The 23,390-nt window shown below is 37.2% G+C and overlaps 3 protein-coding genes across 4 annotated transcripts; 1 reads left to right on the top strand and 2 right to left on the bottom strand.

Annotated features, from left to right (window-relative positions):
- Window positions 1–193: 193 nt before the first annotated feature.
- Window positions 194–12,742, bottom strand: LOC110828394 (SH3 domain-binding protein 5 homolog). The gene is made up of 7 exons (XM_022061099.2): window positions 12,417–12,742; window positions 11,469–11,531; window positions 10,925–11,102; window positions 9,764–9,882; window positions 8,818–8,901; window positions 6,171–6,686; window positions 194–4,526 (listed from the first exon to the last, which is right to left on the bottom strand). Exons 1-7 carry the CDS (start codon window positions 12,510–12,512, stop codon window positions 4,311–4,313), a joined length of 1,272 nt encoding a protein of 423 aa, XP_021916791.2. The 5' UTR covers window positions 12,513–12,742; the 3' UTR covers window positions 194–4,310.
- A 415-nt stretch (window positions 12,743–13,157) lies between these two features.
- On the bottom strand, window positions 13,158–20,391 carry Rad9 (cell cycle checkpoint control protein Rad9). 2 transcript variants are annotated; one of them, XM_022061115.2, is made up of 6 exons: window positions 20,232–20,391; window positions 19,915–20,120; window positions 19,372–19,693; window positions 18,858–19,029; window positions 18,455–18,696; window positions 13,158–16,757 (listed from the first exon to the last, which is right to left on the bottom strand). In XM_022061115.2, the coding sequence occupies exons 1-6, from the start codon at window positions 20,263–20,265 to the stop codon at window positions 16,453–16,455; spliced, it is 1,281 nt and encodes a 426-aa protein (XP_021916807.2). In that variant the 5' UTR covers window positions 20,266–20,391; the 3' UTR covers window positions 13,158–16,452. The 2 variants fall into 2 exon arrangements, with proteins under 2 accessions (XP_021916807.2, XP_021916805.2); XM_022061113.2 differs by having other exon boundaries at window positions 13,158–16,763; window positions 20,232–20,389.
- Window positions 20,392–20,451: 60 nt separating this feature from the next.
- Window positions 20,452–22,114, top strand: Vps29 (vacuolar protein sorting 29). The gene is made up of 4 exons (XM_022061117.2): window positions 20,452–20,670; window positions 20,767–20,958; window positions 21,048–21,283; window positions 21,774–22,114. The coding sequence occupies exons 1-4, from the start codon at window positions 20,668–20,670 to the stop codon at window positions 21,889–21,891; spliced, it is 549 nt and encodes a 182-aa protein (XP_021916809.1). The 5' UTR covers window positions 20,452–20,667; the 3' UTR covers window positions 21,892–22,114.
- The last annotated feature ends 1,276 nt before the right edge of the window (window positions 22,115–23,390 follow it).

Here is a 23,390-nt window from a genome sequence, read left to right as displayed (position 1 = left end):
AACAGCAAAGATCTAATAGTGATAAAATGGTACCTGATGTTGGGAAAAAGTCAGCACTGTACAACAACGTGATACTGGAGAAGAGCGAGAAAAACTGTAGACAGAAGTTTAAAGTTTATGAAGCAGCAGTACTGAACTGGAATCAACTAGACACAAAAGAAAGAGTGGCAATAGGTGAAATGAAACATGTAAATCATTTTCGTGTTAACGTTGGTTTATTTGTAAAAAAGATATATTTTTTCAGAGGATTTTATAAGTTTTTAATAAAATTAAATGATAAAATAAAATGCACGATAACCGGCAGATATTAGAGTCATTAGATGCACCGTAAGCTATTACATCTAGACTAATAAAGCAGTAATCTGGCCAAATAAAGGCATGAGGACTGTTGGAAAGAATATCTTGTAACTGAAAAATAGAGATTACTATCATCAGGCTAATCCTAATCACAATGTTTACTGTCCACTGCTCCTAAAGAGTTTGGGAAACTGGTTCTCATAAAATTGATTTGCAATGCATAGACACTCATTTTCACTTTTCCCTCACATAAATGTAATTTTTATGTATTTCGATATTGCTTCACACACATCTGTACATCCCATGAATAGATGCGACTCCAAGCAGATAGAAATACCACCCTATAACATACAGTTTTTTCCTTTCAAGCACTGACATATGTGTAATAATTTTTGAAAATAAATCAAGTTACAAGAGGTGACATCAGTTCAAGGGGCCAGAGAAAGGTAAACATATTTACTCTAATCATCTGCTGTTCCTCATGTTGACAGCTCAAGAATGAAATGAAACACACGGGAATTTTCCATCAAGTGTAAATGACAATGAAACGGAAGAAGTCAAGTCAGAGACGTTACAAATACAAATGAAGATACCAAAAAAGGGTGTCCATAAAACATATGAAGAACCCTTATTAGAAATAATTAAAGAAAAACCAGATGATATTGATGAGGACAAATACTTTTTACTCTCTCTGGTACCATAATTTTTAAAAGCTCAGTCATGAACAAAATTTCAGAGTGTAAGTAGAATTATTAAATGTTATGAGGCATGTAACATTTTCCCAACTCCAATATCCTTTCAGCAATCCACATTTTTAAATGCTTATATTCTACCCTGTTTTCTGCCTGATCCAGGTCCACTTTCATAGAATTCAAATACTGGGATTCATATTCCATTCCAAACACACCAACTCAACAGTTCCAACCTCTGCACACTGAATCTCTTCAAAGTTTTTATTCAGGTCTTGCACCCAGTCCCAAGTAAGCTGCTTCCACCACCAATAGCAACACTTCTCTTCTGCACATGTTACCTCATGTCACATAGGATTTGAAGTTTTTATGGTGGTGGGTGTGAATATGGCTGTCTTCTGGGTTGTAGGGCCATGTGTGCATGTGTATATGTATACACGCGCACACATACATATATTTTTTTACATTGCAACCCTCATACTGCACCGATGAAAGTTGCAGAACACAAATTCCAAATGTAATTTCAAAGGGAACCCTTCGGTAAACCAGCACCCCCACTAGCCATCATCTGCAATGACTGTGGCATGACAAATGTACCATTAAGCATCGCAATCAAGTCAGCTCCTTGCCATTCTATTTCTAATAGCTACACAAATGACAACCTTGAACATTTAATTGTAAAAGGCCTCTGCATTAAAAATTAAAACCTAAGGTAAGAAACCACGTAGTGTGCCATGAAGGACACATGGTTGTTACCTGGGGCCACCAGTATAAATGGTGCCACTCCAAATTCAGGCACTCACAGCAAATGAACATGCTATTAAAGAGGAGTTGATTTGAAAATGAAAACACTACCAAGAATACGCTGTATACAGTTAAGAATTCCGGTAGAACACTTACAGATCCATGCAATTTTTGCTTGTTTAACAGCACTAATGAATTCTTCCATAACTGAAGTGTTTTCTTCATACTTTGAGTCAGTAACATACAGTTAATAATTCCGGTAGAACACTTACAGATCCATGCAATTATTGCTCGTTTAACAGCACTAATGAATTCTTCAATAATTGAAGTGTTTTCTTCATACTTTGAGTCAGTAACATACAGTTAAGAATTCCGGTAGAACACTTACAGATCCATGCAATTATTGCTTGTTTAACAGCACTAATGAATTCTTCAATAATTAAAGTGTTTTCTTCATACTCTTAATCAGTAACATACAGTTAAGAATTCTGGTAGAACACTTACAGATCCATGAAAGTTTTACTCGTTTAACAGCGCTAATAAATTCTTCCGTAATTGAAGTATTTTCTTCACACTTGAGTCAATAACATACAGTATGCAGAAGTACTTCAGCCTGAATACAGTCACCTGACTGGTCATGGAGTGAAGAAGTTACATTAAAATACACCCAAACACAAAAAATTTCAATTTACTGCCAATATCACTGGTGGACAAAAAGTGAGTGGGGTGCTCTAATGGTTAGACCATATTTACTTTCAAGCTACTGAAGAACTGTCCAGTTGTTACAAGTACAAATTTACTAGACCACCTAATGTCACTTGGAAGTCTGTCACATAATCACCAAAGATGTGTATTTATCTTGTATGTGGGACCTTGTCACCTCAGGGTAACAACCAAGACTTTCATTCAGTTTCTGGGATTGATCCCTGGTCATGTCTGTGTGCAGATCTTTAAGCAAACCGCTGTCAAAGGTAAAACTTTTGGAATAAGAACAACTAGAAGCCCCCACCACGGTTCAGAGTTCATGTCAAATTGTAGGTCCTTTTTGCCAACCATCAAATTATTATCACTATATCATTTGGAGTAACATCTTCCTTACAGATGCTCCAGAAAGAGATTTCATACCCTTGCTTTGGTGGGTACAGAGAAAGAAGTTCATCACAAACATAATCCTTCTGATGTTTGTAAAAGGGAAATATTTTAGTGAAATTGTTAATCTTGGTTCATAAAGGAAATTTACTATTACAGTTGATGATTTTATATGGTAAAAATAACAATTGCTATTATAGCAAACTATGTTGAAAAGTTATGTCTCCAGTAAGTAGAATTTAATATATTTATAAACCTGTACAAAAATTGGAATATGGTGATTAATTACAGCTTTTGTGGATTTTAAAAGTGACTTTAATCATAAATTTATAGTAGGAAAAATTATGCACAGAAGATTTAGTGACATTACTGCAACTGGAAGAGAAAACTGAGAATGCAGTACGCAGTTGTCTCCTAGAAAAGAAAGTGAAATTTGCAAATAGTATATTTCAAAGGAGCCGGTTGCAGTGTCCATGCGGTCTGAGACATAGATCTCATATGCTTGGGCACTGGGACCGTGGGTTCAAATCCCACTCGAGGCACAAATGTTTGTCCGCGTCTTTCTGCGTTGTACTGTCCTGTGTAGGTAGAGGCCTTGTGATGGGCTAATCACTCGTAGAAGAGGATATATACTTAAAAAAATTCAAAGGAGCAGTAAACATTTCATTCTGTTCCTCAGCTGAATGATGACATCGTTATAAAGTGTGATGAACAAAAAGGATAAATTCACACAAAAACAGTCCACAGCAATGGACACTTATATGTGAAAGGGTATTTTAAATTGTAAGAATTAAATTTATAACATCTCCTCTGTTTCATAATCATAGATTTTTTTAAAAGATGCAAGCTGTCTCAGTTATTTTCATGTGCTTAATTCTGTTAATATTATACAGCAGAGCATAAAAGTTTGAAATATCTTGCACTACTTAAAGCCTATTCCTCTCACACGACCTAATTAATGAATTAAGTTATTTTTAAATAAAAAGAAAGCAGTGTTAACAGTACGTTGTTCAAAGTTTCAATTACAATATATTTTCTTTCCCACATTCACAAATGCTCACCCTGAAAAAGAAAAGCTTTCTCTTACCATCTGTCCTCTAGCTTATGTATTTCAAATATGCAAATAAATCAGATGTACTCAGTGTGAGGTGGATAAATTAGTTCTGCCACTGAATCATGACAGATGATTTGGTTCCTTAATACCAGATTCTTTGTATACTAATCAATCACTATGTACAACAGGTACTTCAAACAACTGAAGCAATTAAAAGCTAATTATCTGATACTCCTATGAAGTCTATTAACACCATGTGCAATATTTCTTTGCACTGTGTAGATACACTTCAAAGCTTCCATTTTCCGATTCTGTGTACCCATCGATACATTAACAGAGAACAGCAAAAACAATCATACAATATAATATTAGAATTACACTGTTACATTAATAGTAAAGAAACAAATAAAAGTTTCTTCTGTGCCTATGCCCTTGTCTCACTCTGTACCTGAAAGTGCTTTCAGGGACTCTTCTGTCTCTGCAGTAACAGCAGTTGACACCGTGTTTGACTTATGTTCCAGTAATATTCTGTCCAGTTTGTTTGCAGCAGCACTCAGTTCCTCCTCCCACCGTGTGTCACAGCTCTGCCCCTCTCCTCCATTAACAGGTCGTATTGCCCACTCCCGCACCCTCCGTTTTTGCATCTCAACATCCTGAAATATAGCAAGTAGTGTTTCAAAAATAATGGAACAACCTTTTCGGTATTTTTAAATTACTTACAGTATTTAAATTTAAGCTGTTTTAAAGGTTGCACAAATATCCAAATATCTGTATCCATGCTGGTTAAGTCAGTTATCTTTGTTCATTTAACAACACTTAGTCAACTGCATAAGTTATCACATTATATCAGGATGTCTGGAAATGATAAACTAGGAAGAATGAAGGGAAATCCTTATTTATGACACCTCCTAGTCTCCAAAACATTAAACCTGGTAGCTCATGTTAGAGGAGGTGCCAGCTGTGATAATAATACTTGGGGCATGCATATTAAGGCATATGAGGTATGCTCTAGAAGCATTTCTATCTGCATCCTCTAAAGAAATGCATGCCTGCAATTTCAGCGAAAGAAAACACCGTAATGTGTATCACCCAGTATCAGAAGTGCACGTGGACCTACATACTGTTGAAACCACATGATAAGCACAAAACTGGAAAATAGTTGCAAGTAACATGCCTCGGATCAAATCCTACTATGAGTGATTAAAATATTTCCTGATTGCTTAATATCATATCCTGCTTTCCAATCTGTCAAAATAAGAAGTCTTCTGTCTGGTTATTAGTAATAGGATAAGGTAATTAGATTCTCTGGACCAGTAGTCCCCAACCTTTTTGTGCCTACGGCACATCTGAAAGTTTATGAGATCGTGGCGGGCACCAACCAATTAACAAAGCCAAATTTTCTTTTCTCTGGACAAATAAGATATGGACACCAAATAATACACAAAACAACACGACGTTTGATGATACAAGAAACCACGCAATCAAAAATACGTACTTTTATAAGTACAATTATTATTACTCAAGTGGGAAGTTAGTGCGATGTTTGGCGCTGCATTTCATCGGCCAGTTTTTCAAATTTGGGAGTGTAGGATGATGTTGCTGCTTGCAAACAATCGTCCAGATGGGCGTCAGTAAGTCGAGATCTGCGCTTTGATTTTATAATGTTTGTGGTTGAACGGCCTTCATTATTCAGTATAACCTCTTTCTGTAACAACGCGGACACCTAAAAAAAGCCTTGGTGGGCGCCATGGCGCCCACGGGCACCGCGTTGGGGACCACTGCTCTAGACCCTATAAGCAATGTAGTTATTTTGTTCAGTTTCAGCACAGAATAACACTTTTTGACACACTTTTCTTTCAGGGAAGCAGGGAAGGAAAGAGAAGTTTAAAGGATGGCTCAAATTCATTATATCCTTTTCGCTCCTATGTGGAGCATGGGGGTCTCCATTCAGAGGTTTCTTGATCTATTGAGACATTTGTCAGGACTCCTTGGGCGAGTGGTCAGCCCATCGGAAGGCCTCTACCTGTACACACGACAGCACAACACAGAAAGACACTGACAAACATCCATGCCTTGAGTGGGATTTGAACCCACGGTCCCAGTGTCCAAGAGCACGAGGCCCACACCGCAGACCGCATGGTCACTGTGACCAGCGATGGCTCAAATGGCTACATAATTTTTCAGAATTTAAAACTTCAAAAGGTACATGCAATTAGGAAAAGTTGCAACTTAAAACTTGTTATTTACAAGGATAATGAGAGTATTGAATTTATGAACTGAGTAAGTATGATTCTTACCTCTTCATCATCATCCACAACTTCACTATCATCCTTTTCACTCACGGCAGAACTTGTTCCTACAGAGAGACTTCCAAGAGATCGCAGATCACAACGATCCAATTCTAATTCATAGTCAGTCAGTATTGGCATTTTATTTGTTACATCACTTCTACCTAACTGTAAGTTCATTTCCGTTACGGCACCCTGACTACCGAGAGCACTGCCAAATTCAGAAATGTCACAAACATTAATTTCTGCTCCCACCCCGGGCTCCCTCGGTCCATGTGGCAGCATTAAATCATCGGTGACCTTCCGCAAACGACCACTACCACGCTTGTAATGGATTTCTTCTGAGATTCTCTCCAGCTCCTTGAGTGACTCTGCATATTCACTCTTAACCTTTGCTACAGCATGCTGCAATGCTTCCACCCTTTCCTTCTGTGTCGCAAGTTGACCCTGACACGATGCTTTCTCCTCAAAGTACGGGCGTGATTTCGTTATGCTCCGGTGAAGCCGCTGCTCCAGTTCTTGGACCTGAGGAAGACAATGCAATACTTCGCTACATAAATGGTCAATTTAAAACATAAAACACCTTTCAATGCATGACATGCAATTATCACATTTTTAAAAGTGCAGAACATCTGCTCAATTGTGTGAAAGTAGCTACTTTAATGTCAACAGATTCATCTCCTGGCCTCCTGATAACTTCTGCATTCATTCTTCATTCCCGACTGGCCCACTCCCTCAGTTTCCCCTTCCTCCAACATGCCTATATAAACATCTCCACTTCCCAGAATCACCACTACAACCCTGAAGATGGAGAGAGTATATTTTAAAGGGTAATGACGATGGTGCGTTACAATCGGGATAACTAAATTCTTGGACTACGTCCATCCGGTGTTTTTAAAAAAGAAGACTACGTTTTGGAAGCTGGATGTGCTTCCATCCTCAGGTTTTAACGTGATCCAGCTTCTGAAACATAATATTGTTTTTTAAAAATATAGATGATGGACGAAGTCCAAAACATTTAGTGATTCTGATGGTGACAGTATGTTTCTCAAAAACATTAACATCTACCGACAAGAAGATTTCTGTCTTCTGGGTTGTTGTGCTTTGTAGTCTGGTCGATGTTAACCAACGTTTCAGAGGTCATACTGCCTCCGTCATCAGGGCGATGAGTATGAAGATTTCTGTCTTCTGGGTTGTTGCGCTGTGTAGTCTGGTCGATGTTAACCAACGTTTCAGAGGTCATACTGCCTCCGTTATCAGGCCCTGATGATGGAGGCAGTATGACCTCTGAAACGTTGGTCAACATCGACCAGACTACACAGCGCAACAACCCAGAAGACAGAAATCTTTATACTCACCGCTGTGAAAACCTTAAATCTTACATCTACCGACAAGTCTACACGAAGAGAAAACCCGGAACATCATCACCACCGCCACCACTGTGAAAACCTCAAATCTCCTGAATGGACTCCTGCTGCAGTTATTGGAATATGTTCCATAATGGTTGATAAATTTTGAATGGGATTAACCTCTCGCTGGTCACAGTGCATACCTTTGGTAAATCCAGTGTGCGCCCAGCACTTGCCGACTGTTTCTGGCCAAAACTTCAACTCATGTAACTTTTATTAAATAATACACCATCTTTCAGGGACAACTGATTCAAAGAGGCATTGTTGATTCTCTCTACAATTTTCCTCACGTAGAGTTGCTAAACTGCATTTTAAAACACTTGATAATCCCAGCATCTAGAAGCTGTAATCAGCCATGACAGTTGGGACACAGGAATTCAAAGTCTTGTATAGCTAAGATTTGTGATTCTAACAAGGAGCACTGTCCATGAAAATTATACTTCCTCCTTTGCATCTCTTTAATGAAGTCTTTAATCTCTGATGCATCTTCACAGTTTCATCAACTGAGGCAGATCACTAAAACACTCTCATGTCTATATTATCATTTCTTTTAGCATTAGGACTCGCATAATACTTACGAAAACGTTCTGGATAATTAAACCCCATATACAGATAATCGATCATTTACAATTAATATCCTAATTTTCTGTGCTGAACTGTATTTAACACAATCTAACCCATTTAGGACCGCCACGGTGGTCTAGCGGTCGGAACTCTGGGCTTGTCTGGGGTCCCAGGTTCGATTCCCGGTGGTGCCCGGATTTATAACTTGTATTGGGCAAGGCAGTGGTCGAGGTATCACAGAGTTTTCCTCCTGGGCTTCCCCGGTTTCTCCGTGGCATCCGAACAATTACTCCAATTTCATCATCATTTGACACTAAGCACACAGAAGAAGGCAATGGCAAACCACTTCTGCATCATTTGCCGAGGAAACACACGAACAGGTCCCTAACAGAGGGAACTTGTTCATAATGTCACCAGGGGTCGGCTCCGACCCGATGGTACAAAAAAAAAATATTTAGGAGCCTGACCATGCTCTGCTACGCTGGTAGTATTGTTTGGGAAGTGTTAACATATTCTTTATCACACATTAAAGAAATCTGTTAAAACTGAACAAATTATTTTTGGATGAGAATAGTTTTTTTAGTGTTACACTGGCATTTCTTTATAATAGTTTTCATTATAATACTAATCCATGAATATGCTGAAGGCTTCACACAAAGAAATTTCAACGTCTGTAAACTTACTTTCTGTTCAGCTGCGTTGAAAAGAGTGGCCCGTTTGTGATGCTCTCTTCCACATTCAGCTTTCTGCTTATCTGCATCCATGACCTACCGGTAATTACGAAGAGAGTAAGGTAAGAGTACTAAACACACAGCGACTGATTTGTAATTGTGTCAATCAACACGCAACTGTTATTTACTGGATTTTATTCAAAACTTTCCATAAGATTTATTTACATCTTACTCATTACACTTTCCCTAGATTACAACTTCACTCATTAGAAAATATAAGGGCAAAATAAATTAGTTCTGCTCAGGCAGATATCTAGAAAACTATAAGAAACATCTTAGAAAGGGTCTTATTTTGATGTTGGAAGCTATTTACATTGTTATACAGTGTGTCCACAAAGTCCCTTCGTGGTTTTGAAAAACTGTGGCGCGAAAACAAATTGAGCTAGCCACATGCGGTTTGTGGCTGATTACAGTGAAACTCTGGAAGTTTTTTACTGACCTCAGTAGACCTCGATGTGGGCTCCCTTGGTAGCAAGAGCAATGTGTTCCGAACACCAGTTAACGGACTTGATAACCTGAAGACCCGTATCAGGAATGCGATCTCGGCTATTCCAGCGGACATGCTCCGCAGAACATGGCAAGAGCTCGAATATCATCTGGACGTTCTCCGTGCTACCAAGGGAGCCCACATCGAGGTCTACTGAGGTCAGTAAAAAACTTCCAGAGTTTCACTGTAATCAGCCACAAACCGCATGTGGCTAGCTCAATTTGTTTTCGCGCCACAATTTTTCAAAACCACGAAGGGACTTTGTGGACACACTGTATAAGATTAACAAACCCTAACTGTTAACAACACTTGTCATTCCCAGGTCAACGGACAGACTCTTCCAGTGATTAGGTTTTAGAACTGAGGATATTTGCCTGCTTTTAGATTCAAATTTTACAGGAAGTTCCAAACCTTCATGGTGGCATGATTAAGCATTTCCTGCCATGCACTGTCAAACTGCCACTCATGCTGCTTACTGAGAAAACGCTGCTCTGCCAAGACTGCTGTCTCCTTAGCCGCCTGATGAAATTCTACAAAATAAAACGGCGCCTCTTAGTTACCATTTCAGCCTGCAGTGATTCACGTGGACTGTATGTCGTTTACTGGCATTGTATCAACTCCAGACATTATTCAGTGGACTCAGTTGACAGGAAGACTATGTACGCTTAGCTGGAAAGGACGCGGAGTAAGTGATGGTGGAATGTGAATGAGGTATCATGTTCCTGGTTGCAGTAAAGCTTGTAAGACTGCTGAAAATCTCATAATTCCTTTCAGAGATTTAGTTTGATCTGTGTTTGGTGATAATCACTTGAAGGTCACTAACAAAGTTCTGGTTTCAAAATTTTACAGTTTCAAAAAGAGCGGCTGGAATTTCCAGAAGAGAGAGAGTGAGAAATGAAAAGAAAAGAGAAATCATGAGGATGGATCGAGATATAATTGAGGAGATAGAGAAAAGACAACTGATTTGGTACGGACACGTGCAAAGGATGGAGGAGGAAAGGTTACCAAAGAAGACTGTGAAATGACAACCAAAAGAGAGAAGGATGAGAGGGAGACCGAGATCAGGATGGAACAACAGAATTAAAAGAACCATGACAGAATGGAAACTACCTCCGGAAGGATGGGAAAATAGAGAAGAATGGAAGAAAATATTAGGCACCGGAAGACCGAAGTAACGGGGACCGCTGATCTAACTGATCAGAGTCGTTTGACTGTCGTAATGTGTGAAGTTTACCAAGCAAAGTTATTACACCATTCTGTTGTTCCAGTGTTATCGTTTTGTTCTAATTAAAACTGCTGTTTCATTAACATGGTTTTCTTGTGCTATAGCAAAAGAGGATTTTTCCCAATCTTTGTCCTGAGATCTAGCGGTAAGGTGAGGCCTAATGAGGGTGGCTTCCTGCTGTTTTCTTTTACTCTGGGTACCTTCAGTCCAACTTAGACACAAACACACAGCACAACCAGAAATGACAGTTGTAGTGAGTGGTTCAATTTTTGTTTTAAGGGTTCCACAAAATTATTTCATTAACAAAAGGGTTCACCACGAGAACAGATGATCTGAAGGATATATACCATTAGCTCGCTGAAATTGAACGGCTGCTCTCTGGCACTCCAGCTGAGCTTTCTTTGCCACTTCAAGAGAGTCATAGTATGGTCGAGCACGTTCGATACAGCTCCCTAACTTCTTACTCAGAAGCTTCAAACGACGTGTTGATTCATTCAAAAGCAGCCTAAATGTTGTGTTTGCTTCCTGAAAATCAAAGAAAACAACTAATATTTACTGTAATTTCAATAAAACAGAAATATTATATATCACCCTAACAAGGCCACATGTAGCTAAGAGGTGTATGACCCCATTGAAATACACAGAATTAAAATAATATAAAATTACTGGGTCTTGGATTGCATATGGATGCTTTGTCAACTGCATTAGTAAGGTAACATACAATGAGAAATACAAAACAAATCACAGCTAGATTACGCTTGAAATATAAATCACATACACATAAGCCTGATACAAGGTTTCAATTTGGAGGGGATTTGATTTTATAAAATAAGTTCCCAAAATTCTAGAATGTTATGTACAACCTTAAATACACACATTTAAAATACTCACATCTAGTTCTATTTCTAATCTGTTGATTTCATCAGTTGCATTGTTCAATTTCTCTAATTCAATCTGAAAATAAAATAAATGAGTTACTTCATTTATATATACATAGTAGGTAAGACTGGACAAATTTCTAACTTGACAGTCTGGTCAAGTCCAACAACCATGCACTACAGCTTAAATTAGGGGATAACATAGACAAAATGTGCATAAGAACAGAGTACTAAGGAGGATATTTGGACCTAAGAGGAATAAAATGCCAGGGGGCTTGGGAAATTTGCATGATGAGCTCTGTTATATGTTACATGTATAAGCTAAATACAGTACTTCTCTCATTCCTGCCAGTGTTAGATAATAATGACCAGCAATGACAAATAAATACTACTCTTATTAATAGTACCTGATTATCAGTCTATAAATTAAGAGTTCTTTATGAAATAGGCAAAGTTTGTATTCTTCTTTACAGTGGAATTACTGCTATTTTTACTCAAAGAATATTAGCATTAATTATATAAAGACTGCAGACAGTGTAACCCCATCACAGACTTTCTAGAAATGACCTTTTGTGATATCTGTGCTTTGCTGCATGGATTATGTTCAAGATACTGTTACAAAATAAAGGTGGTTTCAAATTCAACTCATCAAGTTTTGTTCAGTTCGTAAAGTTCAGAATGAACACTGCTAGTAACTTGAAAAACGTCACTGATAATTTTTCCTCTTGCAATACTTTTATAAAAACATGTCCCACATAACAGTATTTTGTAGGTTATTTACTAAGAATCATGCATTGAAACAAGTTTTGTTCGAATGCATGATTTCATATAACAATACAACGTTTCAAGATTATTTACCAAGAACATCGTTATTTGCGCATGATTTCATGGAATTGAAGAACATTCGATAATTTACAAAAATGAGTCCCGTATTTCACAAAGAAATGGTATTCGCTGATACCTGTATTCTAGGATCCAGATCCGCATCTCCACTTTCATCTGGGGCATTGCAAGAATGCTCCATGACCTTTCGTGGAGATGGATTTTTTCCAATCATCAGCCTCAGCCATAAGAAGACAACGTCCTACGCTGCTTAGTCATTTTTCAAGAAGTCGAACACCGAATCGCACAGATGACTTCTTTCCTTTGTGAAAAGGTTCAGGCATGAAAACTCATTTGTTTATCAAGCTTTCACATTCCTGTATGAATCACTTTTATATCCAACAAACAGAACTTAATTCAGCAAATCACAAAAGATGATGGGGGGCGGGGAGGATATTTAAGAGCACAGAAATTAAACAACGATCATAGGTACCAAAGAGCATATACTTAATCGTATGAGTTTAACCAAACTGACAAGCCTGACTGAAACGTAGTTGGCGCTACTAGTGATACCGTATAGAACATATAATTACAGTAGCTGGTCGTTTGACTCATCGAAATTGACATGAATGAAACTTTCTGTGTCGAACAGTAATATAGTTTTTTACGGCATAAAATTTGCAGAAACTGTCTCTTCTTCCGTTCCGCTAGTACCAGACTTGTTGAAAGAAACCTAAACAGTAGCGACTGAATCCAAATTCCTGCCAAACGCAAACGCACCACACAAAGCCGGTTGCCTTAACCTCCACAATTCAAACAGAAAAGTTACAGTGGAACCACGGTTCCGGAGAATTTGACGTAAATACGTCTATACAGTAAGGAGTTTATATAGTGGCTTTATTCTAAATATTTTCTTTATACACGCTTTACAATTGATTAAAGTTTGAGTAACACAGTACTGCCTACATTGAATTAGTTACGCTTAAGACGGGTCTATGGTAGCTGAAATATGTTATAAAATTTGTACATTTTAGAGTATCAAAATATCATGCAAACACCATATCTATACAACTAACGCAACAATAGATTTCTTAATAATTCTTATATAAGATAAGTACTCGTGATATTGTGAAACGTTTTTACCAGCACAAAATTATCTGCTCTACGACGCACTTCTTCTACAAGCGATTCACAACTCAGCTCTTTCCGCAATAACGAAAGCGGATTGTTGACGGCAGTAATGTAACACAACATGCTCATGTCTGAAAGCAGCACAAACAGTGGATTACCTCATCTATGACTGCGTAAAACTACAACAACCAAGGCGTAAATTAATAGATGCAACAGTCAAGAATGCTGGCAAATGGCCAGTGTTACATGAAGCACTTGTTCAAAAATATTTAGGTCATTTTAATACATTCATTAAATTCATAGATTATAATACAGTTTAGCACAGGAACATAGGTACAAACGGTGGCAATGAATCACGATATTACAATTGTGTAATCTGTTAACGTGTTATACATTAATGAATGTAATATTACAATCTTGTAATGGGGCACGCTGAATAAATAAATAAATAAATGGTAATGTAATGCCGAGTAAACAGATGACATTTCCTAGGTAACATAACAATGCATGCAAGCTGACCATTGTTGTCAGTCCATATTTACAAACTGTTGATATTCCTAGGTAATCATCTTACACTTTTTCCTGTCACTTTTTCGTAACACTTTTTTGCGGAATAACCCTTCCATATAGACGTATTTACGTCAATACAATCAAGTGCCAAAACATGTAACCCAAGATATGTTGTGTATTTCAAAATAAAATGTTGTGTTTCACAAATAATAGAATAACTTTACACTTTGTATTTTAATGCTGCCTCCCAAACACCATGTGCACATAAAGATAAGACTCGGGGCATCAATTTTTCTTGTAGACATTAACCAGTTGAGCCTCACTGTACACTCAACAAACAGGACAGGCTTTTGCAAAAATATTTAGTATAATCTTTGACAGCGCCTGTTAAACACGGCTTTCAATACAATCAGCAAATTTTCCATGGTGCCAATAGTCCGTAATTTGCACGTGGCTTTCAAAAATTCTGTGCGTATGATTTTAACAGGAAATTATAAGTTCATTGAAAATTGAATTGAAAAACAGATATTGTACAGACAGAAAATTAGGTTAATGATTTCAATGTAAAAAGTTGGTTTCTCGAGTGTGATTATGCTGATTTTGTTTTCTGCATAATAGCACTGCATTAACAAAAACATCTGATTCTTCTGTTGTAAATTTAATAGTGAACAGAAATAAAACAATTTTGGTTTTCGGTATTTCACACAGTTTCTTCCTACAGTGTTTCCACATCACATATGTCTATAGTGTTTATAAGTTATAGTGACTAAAATAACTTAACAGTATAAGCTAATTTTTACTTAGATGACAGCTAAAGTATAAGACTTATAATGCTACTTTTCATTCTTGTTCATGAAACCCTTCCAGTAAGAGTGAGACAAGGGAATAATGTATATTCCTTATGACAGTCATGAAAAGGAATACGAATATTTAAATATATGTGTTGGTAAAGTGAAATCGTACCCTTTCTAGTGCAGAGATAAGGAATTACACAACTACAGATCATGGAAACATAGTTCACTTATAATTTGGTAATTAAACTTATGAGTAGCCACAATAACAGCCTCACTTAATGGTACCTGCACCTTGTCGTGGTGGTGGGGCTTGAGTACCTCAGTGACCCCAAGAGTTATGCTGGCGGTAGCATAGCTACTGGTAGGGTTGGTCGAGGGGGAGAGGTCGGACTAAGACAGGTACCCTGGTCCTCCAGGTTGGGGGTCGATCGCAAGGCTAACAACCTTGCACCGTACAAAAAGGAAGGTTTCGAAACCTCAAAAAAGAGAGGAGGCCATGGACCGAATACGGACCGGAGAGCCATAGAAGAAGAAGCCACAGTAACAGATATCAGTCCAGGAGCTGAATATCTTGATTAGGGTTTTAAGAATTTTGCTCTGTTTTGTCACTTGACAGAAAGTAAATATATCAAACCAGTTCTGACAAGAATTTATAATATTCACTGATCCTAATCATTAATATACATATTAACATGAGAGAAACAGATTATTATAGTAGGCAAGCTGTCTTTGTTCCTCTTTTGTGCGCTTTGCATGGTATAAAATGCATAATGGAGATGTCACACCCACCTATCATCTTATGAAATACAATTTAGCATTCAATGACATTTGGTATTATTGGCTGACACTGACTGTACTAATTTACTGTTTGTCCAAAAGACTGACACACAACAAATCATAGACCCCTGATTTTAAATTGAAATATTTCTCAAATTGGTGTACATTAAATGAAATAAATTAAAGTAACTGAATAGATTTGCCAACAACAACAAATTTGTATCTGCAATAAATGAACATCAAAACCAATGAGAGATACAAAATCACAAAAATATATCTGGGAAAGCTATGTACTCCAAATTACACTGGACTTTGTAAATACGCAGAAGAGAATCTATTTTCTAAGATATTAGGGCAACTGAGTGTACAAATCCAGAGTTTCTTAAGATGGCTGTCTTCTGGGTTGTTGCGCCGTGCAGTCTGGTAGAAGTTTAACGACATTTCAGAGGTCCTTGCGGCCTCCATTATCTGATGATGAAGGCAGCAAGGACCTCTTAAATGCCAGTAAACTTCTACCAGACTACACGGCGCAACAAACCAGAAGACGGCCATCTTAAGACTCACTGCAGTGAAAACCTCAAATCCTACACAGAGTTTCTTGTCTCCTCTCACTGTTCTCATTGCTACTTCAGCTATTTTACAATATCTTTTATACTAACAGATTATTCTTTGAAATAAGTGATATTAAGTAAAAGTCTTAAGATAATTAATTGAACTGGTGAAAGAAATGCAACTTTCATAATCTCTCCTCATATCAAAATATATTATCACAGTAAGCCAGACTCTCTATTCCAGTCACAAATCAAACAAGTACATAACAGAGGGACAGGCATCGACTGTGCAGACTGAAAACTCTCCCTATTCCGTCTTAAGTTCCGTCTTTGGGGGTGCCATGAATTGTGAACAACATAATACCCACCGTAAAAGACTTAAATAACAATATGTAACATGATACGCGCACTATCATGTTCTTTTGTTAGATTCATCATCAGAATCTTCTGCAAGCACTTCATCATATCCTGGTAACATCTGAGAATTAAAAGTGGCTTCAAAACAGCGACTGAATATATACCGCGCCTTTTTTGCTGCAGGTAGGGGCGGAGTTCCAGGCACTGCATCTTCCCCAGCTGCGTTTTCTGTATCTCGGGTATTGCCACTGTCTTGAACACAGTCTTCTTGCATGCGGAGTCTGGGTAAAAGTTCACTAACATTTTCAGTCATACTCTGGGAACCGTGTTCTTTGGAGCTGTTGCATCTCCTGGATGGTCCTGAAACTTGAGGAAAATTGGCAAAATAATGACGAAGAACTGAAACATTCTTCCAACCAGTCAACAGACAGGTCAATAACTGTGACCTCTACAGTCAAGTGTAATTCTATTGAAGGAGCGGCATGGTCTAACATTGTATTATATATTACCGCTGTCTTACTTCAACATAAGAAAAGCTTTATAGTTTAAATGCGTCATGTTTGTGTTTTAAAATTCAAATATATAATATAATTCAAGTCTATACACAAACTTTAAATTGTTGATGTTAAAATTTAAAATTAATATTGATATTTTGCGCTATTCATCGTTATTATGATGTTACAGTATTGCGCTTTATACTACTACATGTATGCTATGCATTGAAACATGTAGTAGTATAAAGCACAATATTGTAACATCGTAATAACGATGAATAGCGCAAAATATCAATATTAATTTTAAATTTTAACATCAACAATTTAAAGTTTGTGTATAGACTTGAATTATATTATATATTTGAATAAGAAAAGCTGTTTTAAAGCCTAGTAAATAAAAAGCTGATTAAAATAGGTTGGATGAAATGCAATACTTTCACAGCAATAATATTAATTTTAAAATATTCAAAAGAAAGATAACAACATAAAACATTTATTGCAGATCAAATAAACATACAATTTCAAGGCATCTTTTAAAGAAAAGTGTTCAAGTTTTATTTTCTGAACTCAAGAGTCTACAATGTGGGCTCAATGCAACTGGAGTATGCACAGCTAATGAAACATGCTCATTGTCATATTAAAGAAAGAACAAGTTCATGTTAATGTTTAAATCAGTGGTATGCTAAACATGTACGCATTAAACATTAATGGCTAAAAAAAATGTATTTTTTAAATATTAAGTAAGAGAAGTCCTGAATATAAGAATAAACAAGGTTTATTATTTTTAAATCTCCAATATCTGAAGAGAGATTCAGATTATCAAAATAAACAAAACTGCATCTCAAATATCTGTGAAATTTGTACTTTGATAAATACATAATTTCATCTTCTTCTTCCTAAGACATTTCCACTTTATATGGGAATTTAGGTCCCGTGCCGTAGCCGCGCGGTCTGAGGCATCATGCTTCAGACCGGCGATACGGAATGCGCGCTGGTTCGAGTCTCGGGGAAGAAGAAATTTTCTCATGAGCTTTCAACCAGTGTATGGGACCGGTGCCAACCCAGCATCGTGAGGAAATTGGGGAGCTACAATAAGTAGCATAATCTGGTCAGGAAAACTAACAATGGTTGGGGGATTCGTCGTACTGACCACACGTCACCCTATATCTGGTTGGATGATCATTCACATCTGCTTAGGCATGTGAACGTGAGGCCAGCAGTCAAGCTAGTCGGCTTTGGCTCTCTGGAGCTGTTACATCACAGACTTATTTTATGGGAATTTAGATTATCATATTTTCGTCTTCAACAGCTTTACAATATCTTCTTCAGTGCAGCGACTTACAAAGAGAAAAAAGTTCACCAATGCACAAAGCAATCCTTCTAAGCTACAATAATATATGAAGATGAAATATGCATGCAGTATTTTCCACAGAGAGGTCTACATAGCACCCAAGTATGTACCTAACACAAACATGCAGCACACAGACAAGAGTGTAGTTTGGTTAACATCAAAGCAGCTAAAATTGTGTAAGTACTTTGGAAAATTGGAAAAAAACAATGTACCAGCTGCAGGTGTGTGAATGCCGTTCTCCGTTGCATGTATGGGGGATAATATCCTCTTGCACGCAGTGTGGGCTGTATCACAGTTTTTAGTAGATGTCCCCGTCTTCGCCCGACTAGTATGCGGAACACTTTCATAACTCTGTTGTGAAGTATTCAATTGGTTGTTTGCCATTGGCATTAAGGTAGCAAAAACAAAATTGGACTCAAATGTTGGGGCATTTTTGACCACAAATACAATTGGCCTAGAAAAGAGAGACAGCTTTATGTAACAAATAAACAATCTTAAACCAAATTTATATAATTTCTGTCGGTCTGTGTGCGTGCGTGCCCCTTACAATTATTTGTTAAATACTATATATATTAACATCACAGTACAACTGAAATTGCTGCCATTTAAACGCACCTGCCACCTGTTTCAAAACTGGCTGCAACAGGCAGATTAACAGCCTCAGCAAACAATAATAATGCTCGGAACTCTCTTAAACAGAAAGTGACAGATGTGTCTACCCCAATGCTATAATGGTCAAATTCTCCTGGCTCCAGACACAGCTCAGTCCGTACCGTCTTCTTCATTTCTAAAAACAAAAAACATTTAGCTCTGTATCACGTAAACTTCACAATCTGATTAATGCGAATAGCTGGAAGGGATTCTGTATGCACAGGTAGTGCAGAGCTGGTACACTAATGGGTAATTTTACAATAATATTGAGATTTGAGGTACTCATAGTGGTGCAGATGTTTTCCTTCCGAGTTATAATGGCGGTGGAACACTGGTATCTACCTATGTGACCACTTGGCGTTACAACCCAGAATATAACCATTGACACACTACCAATGTATTACATTTCACCATGACACTGGGACTGTGGTTTGCAGTGAAATTGTTTAACAACAAAGGATGCATCATAGTAGCATACCATTTTCATCTTCAGCATAATTCCGAAGCTGCATTTTTTGAGGCGTGACAACCAATGTAAGTTCCAGTGTGTTTGCCTGGAAATTCATCACAGCAAATGTCAATAATTTAGGTTGCACCACCAATCGATTTGGCACCATATCTTTGCTGTACACTGCTTCTAATGTTTCACACTCAATGATAGGCAAGTAATGAGTCTTGATAATGCCATGGTGACAGTGAAATTCAAATATCAACTTAACACCATCTGGTTCCAGTCGAATCTGGCAGGCTTCCACTTGTTTGTCCAAGTGGGTTGGAGAGCGGAACACAGCCACACATGACTGGAAAACACGAGATCCAAAATTAAATGAATTAAAAAGGATACAGTAATCATGTTAGTGTCTGTTTTCATCCCTCCTATGCAACTATTGAGCAAATGGAAATTTTTATTGCCACTAGTAGGCCTGTATAAACAACTGATATCGAACGTAGTCTAACAATGATATAATCATGTGAACATTACAAATGGATTTAAAAATGTATCAATATAGAAATATAATACCTTCATTGACACTTTACACGTAACATCCTCTTCTTGACTCTTTGTTTGCTCGTAATTATAATATGAGAAAAAGCTCTCTGAAAAAGAAAATGATGCGTACGCTGATTTGGAGGCACTGACAGCTCGAAATGAAAGTTTAGCAGGTTCTGGCTCAACGTAAAGTTCATCTCCAATTCGACACAAGGCATGGATAGCACGTGCTAGAACTAAGATCAATAAACAAACGAAAGAATGTATTGTTTTCTCAAGCAATTTCATTATTAACATATAAAAATACAAACTACTGTGATTTTGTTTACTGACAAGTTCGTTTTTACCTTTAACATTCGGTCCAGGAATTACACACTTCATTGCTTGGAGAGAAAAATTTAATTTATATCTCCATGTCTCGATATTTTATTATTTACCTCTCCATATAATTGTACTTCTTCCATTACAAATGTTTCCAATCTAACAGTTGGTAAGTTACACGGATTATAGTAGCATGGATTTGTTGGTATACCTGTGCGATTAAATTTACCACTATTAACAACAGATGTCGTGGATTCTTGTGAAGTGTCAGCTTGAGTCATACAAAGTTTGTTGACTGTGGTTAGGTCATATAGAAAAGATATTGGTTTTCGGTACCGTGAAACATTACCGACACAGGAAAGACATTATTATAGTGTGTTTCATTGAACACTTTAGGTTTGTTACATAATTCCAGCAAGATCATTTCTTCAGTACAAATAACATACACAAAAATATACCATAATGGTACGTGAACAGCATTTTGTAATGTGTGAATATTTGTATAACCCTTTCTCCTGTAGCGTTTCGTAGATTTAAACACGAATGTTTAATTTATTTCAGTTAGTACTTGTGCTTGGAGATTTGCATATTCCACATAGATGTAGCAGTTTACCAGCAAAATTCAAGAAGCTGTTGGTACCAGGAAGGATTCAACACATATTATGTACAGGAAATCTTTGCACCAAAGAATCATATGATTATTTGAAAACTCTTGCCAGTGATGTTCATGTTGTTCGTGGAGATTTTGACGAGGTAATACATACGTAACAAGTTATTACAATATGTTAGATTGAGGTTATGCACCATTTTACTTCATTGCTCCTTTCTGTGTTTTCTTTCAGAATCTGAATTATCCTGAGCAGAAAGTGGTGACTGTTGGTCAGTTTCGAATTGGTTTATGCCATGGCCATCAGGTTGTTCCATGGGGAGAACCAGATTCTCTTGCTCTTATTCAGCGACAATTAGATGTTGATATTCTTATCTCAGGTCACACACACAAGTTTGAAGCATACGAACAAGAAAATAAATTTTACATCAATCCAGGATCAGCTACTGGAGCATACAACCCTCTTGATACGTATGTTGAGAATTGTTTTTCATTATTTAATCTTCTTCATATAAAAGGCCATATTGAAGATACATATTTTTGGATAGTACGCAGTGTGGTAAAAAAAGTAATGAGACAAAATAAAAATATGCAGTATGAGTATTGTTCTGCAAGAGGCTGCTATAAACGCACTGAATTGCATTGTTGTTTCATATGGATGTGCTTTGTGCGTCATATATTACTGTGTTGTCAAAAAACACACAATGGTACAACGTGTCAAAATCAAGTTTTGTGTAAAGCTGGGGAAATGCCCCACTGAAACACATTAAATATTACGAATAGCTGTCCTAAGCACAAATATTTTTATGGTTTAAGCATTTAAAAGAGGGCAGAGAGGATGTGGAAGATTAACCTCGCAGTGAATGACTAAAAATGGCCTCCAACTAAAGTACTCTGCCCCACAGAGTTAACTGCTGAAAATAAAAGAGAATCTGTTCTAAAACTATATTTCTATTTGCAGGTCAATAATACCGTCATTTGTACTGATGGACATTCAGAGTTCCACTGTCGTGACATACGTCTATCAGCTGGTCGGAGACGAAGTTAAAGTCGAAAGAATTGAATATAAAAAGAGTTAAGCCAACAAATTAAGACTTTGAAAATATTAAGTTTGGTTACTAACCAATGTCAGTCACTATATTATGGTTCATAAATCCCATCATACATAAAATGAATAATAAAATTCCTTTATACAGTGTGCTCAGTCTTCAGCATTTATGGACAGATTTGTTAATATATGTAAATATAGCTTTTATAGGGATCATTCGATTGGTGTAAATAATAAAGTGGTTACATATTTCAGACTGTGCTACAGTTTTATGGTAACTAGAGAGGTGCTTCTGTGCCGAATAAAAATAAAGCTCCCGCGCTTAAAACTCGCACTGCGATGGCATATTTGGGATGTACATTTATATCCTGAGTAATGGATAGAGATGAGTGATCTGGTGTGTGCTCTGGCCACTTTAACCCCGTGAAAAAGTTGCGGTATCTTCTGAATTTGAAGTTAGACAGGCTTCATCTTTGGTCTGAGCATGGCGTAAAAATTATTTAAAAGAATAAAGTATTTTATTTGGAATATTACTTGACCAAATTCAGGACTTTTTAAAATAATGTTAATTTAGCCCAGCTTTTGCATGTGTTATGGAATCGGTGTTAGGTGGCAGACCACTTTAGTAGTAAGCACATTATAGATTTTGCAAAATATTAAATAAGCCTCAAAAGGTGTAATCCATTTTCTTTATAAGAGGTATCCTCATGAGTATCACAGATCAACAAATATCCTCCCCCATAATTAGAAATTGGAAGAAGGATAGGACCGAATGGAAGAGGAGAATTGCGGAGGCCATGGACCGGAGAGCCATAGAAGAAGAAGAAGAAGAATATCCTCCCCCATACTGTTTAATTTATTTATGGGAAACATGGTGTAGAGAGAACAGCATAATCTTTCACTGTATTTATATATTATAATATATTCAATATATGTTAAGTCTTTACTTAACTTTTTTTTTGAGAAAAGTACTCGTAAAACAAAATGTTAATCATCTCGAACGACTTGAAATTTTTACCGTACAAACCAAGCGTTCTTAATACCCCATTTAAGTAGTGTGAATCTGTAATGTTGTAATACGGCGTGTTTAGCGGACTTGGGTGAAAATTATCGCCGTGGTCCGATACCTTAGCTGCTGATCATTGCCACACCTTTTTAAGGAGTCTAATGAAAGACCAAATTACACACGAGAGAGGAACGTCTTCGTGTCGGGACACCCTGAAATTATTCGATACGCAGTAAACTCTTGTTAAGGGTGAGCAAAACTGTGGTAGACAGTTTGAACACTTATATGATGTGAAATAAATTAATTTGATTAATTATTTGGTGTATTTTTTTCCCTGCACACTATAGCTTGATAACAGTTAAAAAATTTGAAAAATGTATCAAAATTTTTTACTTGAAATTACTTCCCAAATCACCTCCTGATGCGTGGCAGACGGTATGTGAGAAAAGGCAGGGGACTGGTATTGAACTATGAACCATGTGCAACATTTGAGAAAGTTTGTTTCCAATTCATCATAAATATTA

Source organism: Zootermopsis nevadensis, unplaced genomic scaffold, assembly GCF_977971745.1.
Source record: "Zootermopsis nevadensis isolate Lab colony 2312 unplaced genomic scaffold, Znev_1.0 Znev_ptg000002l, whole genome shotgun sequence".
Lineage (NCBI taxonomy): Eukaryota > Metazoa > Arthropoda > Insecta > Blattodea > Termopsidae > Zootermopsis > Zootermopsis nevadensis.
The sequence above is the reverse complement of the archived record's forward strand: the minus strand, read 5'-3'. Positions and strand labels throughout refer to the sequence as shown.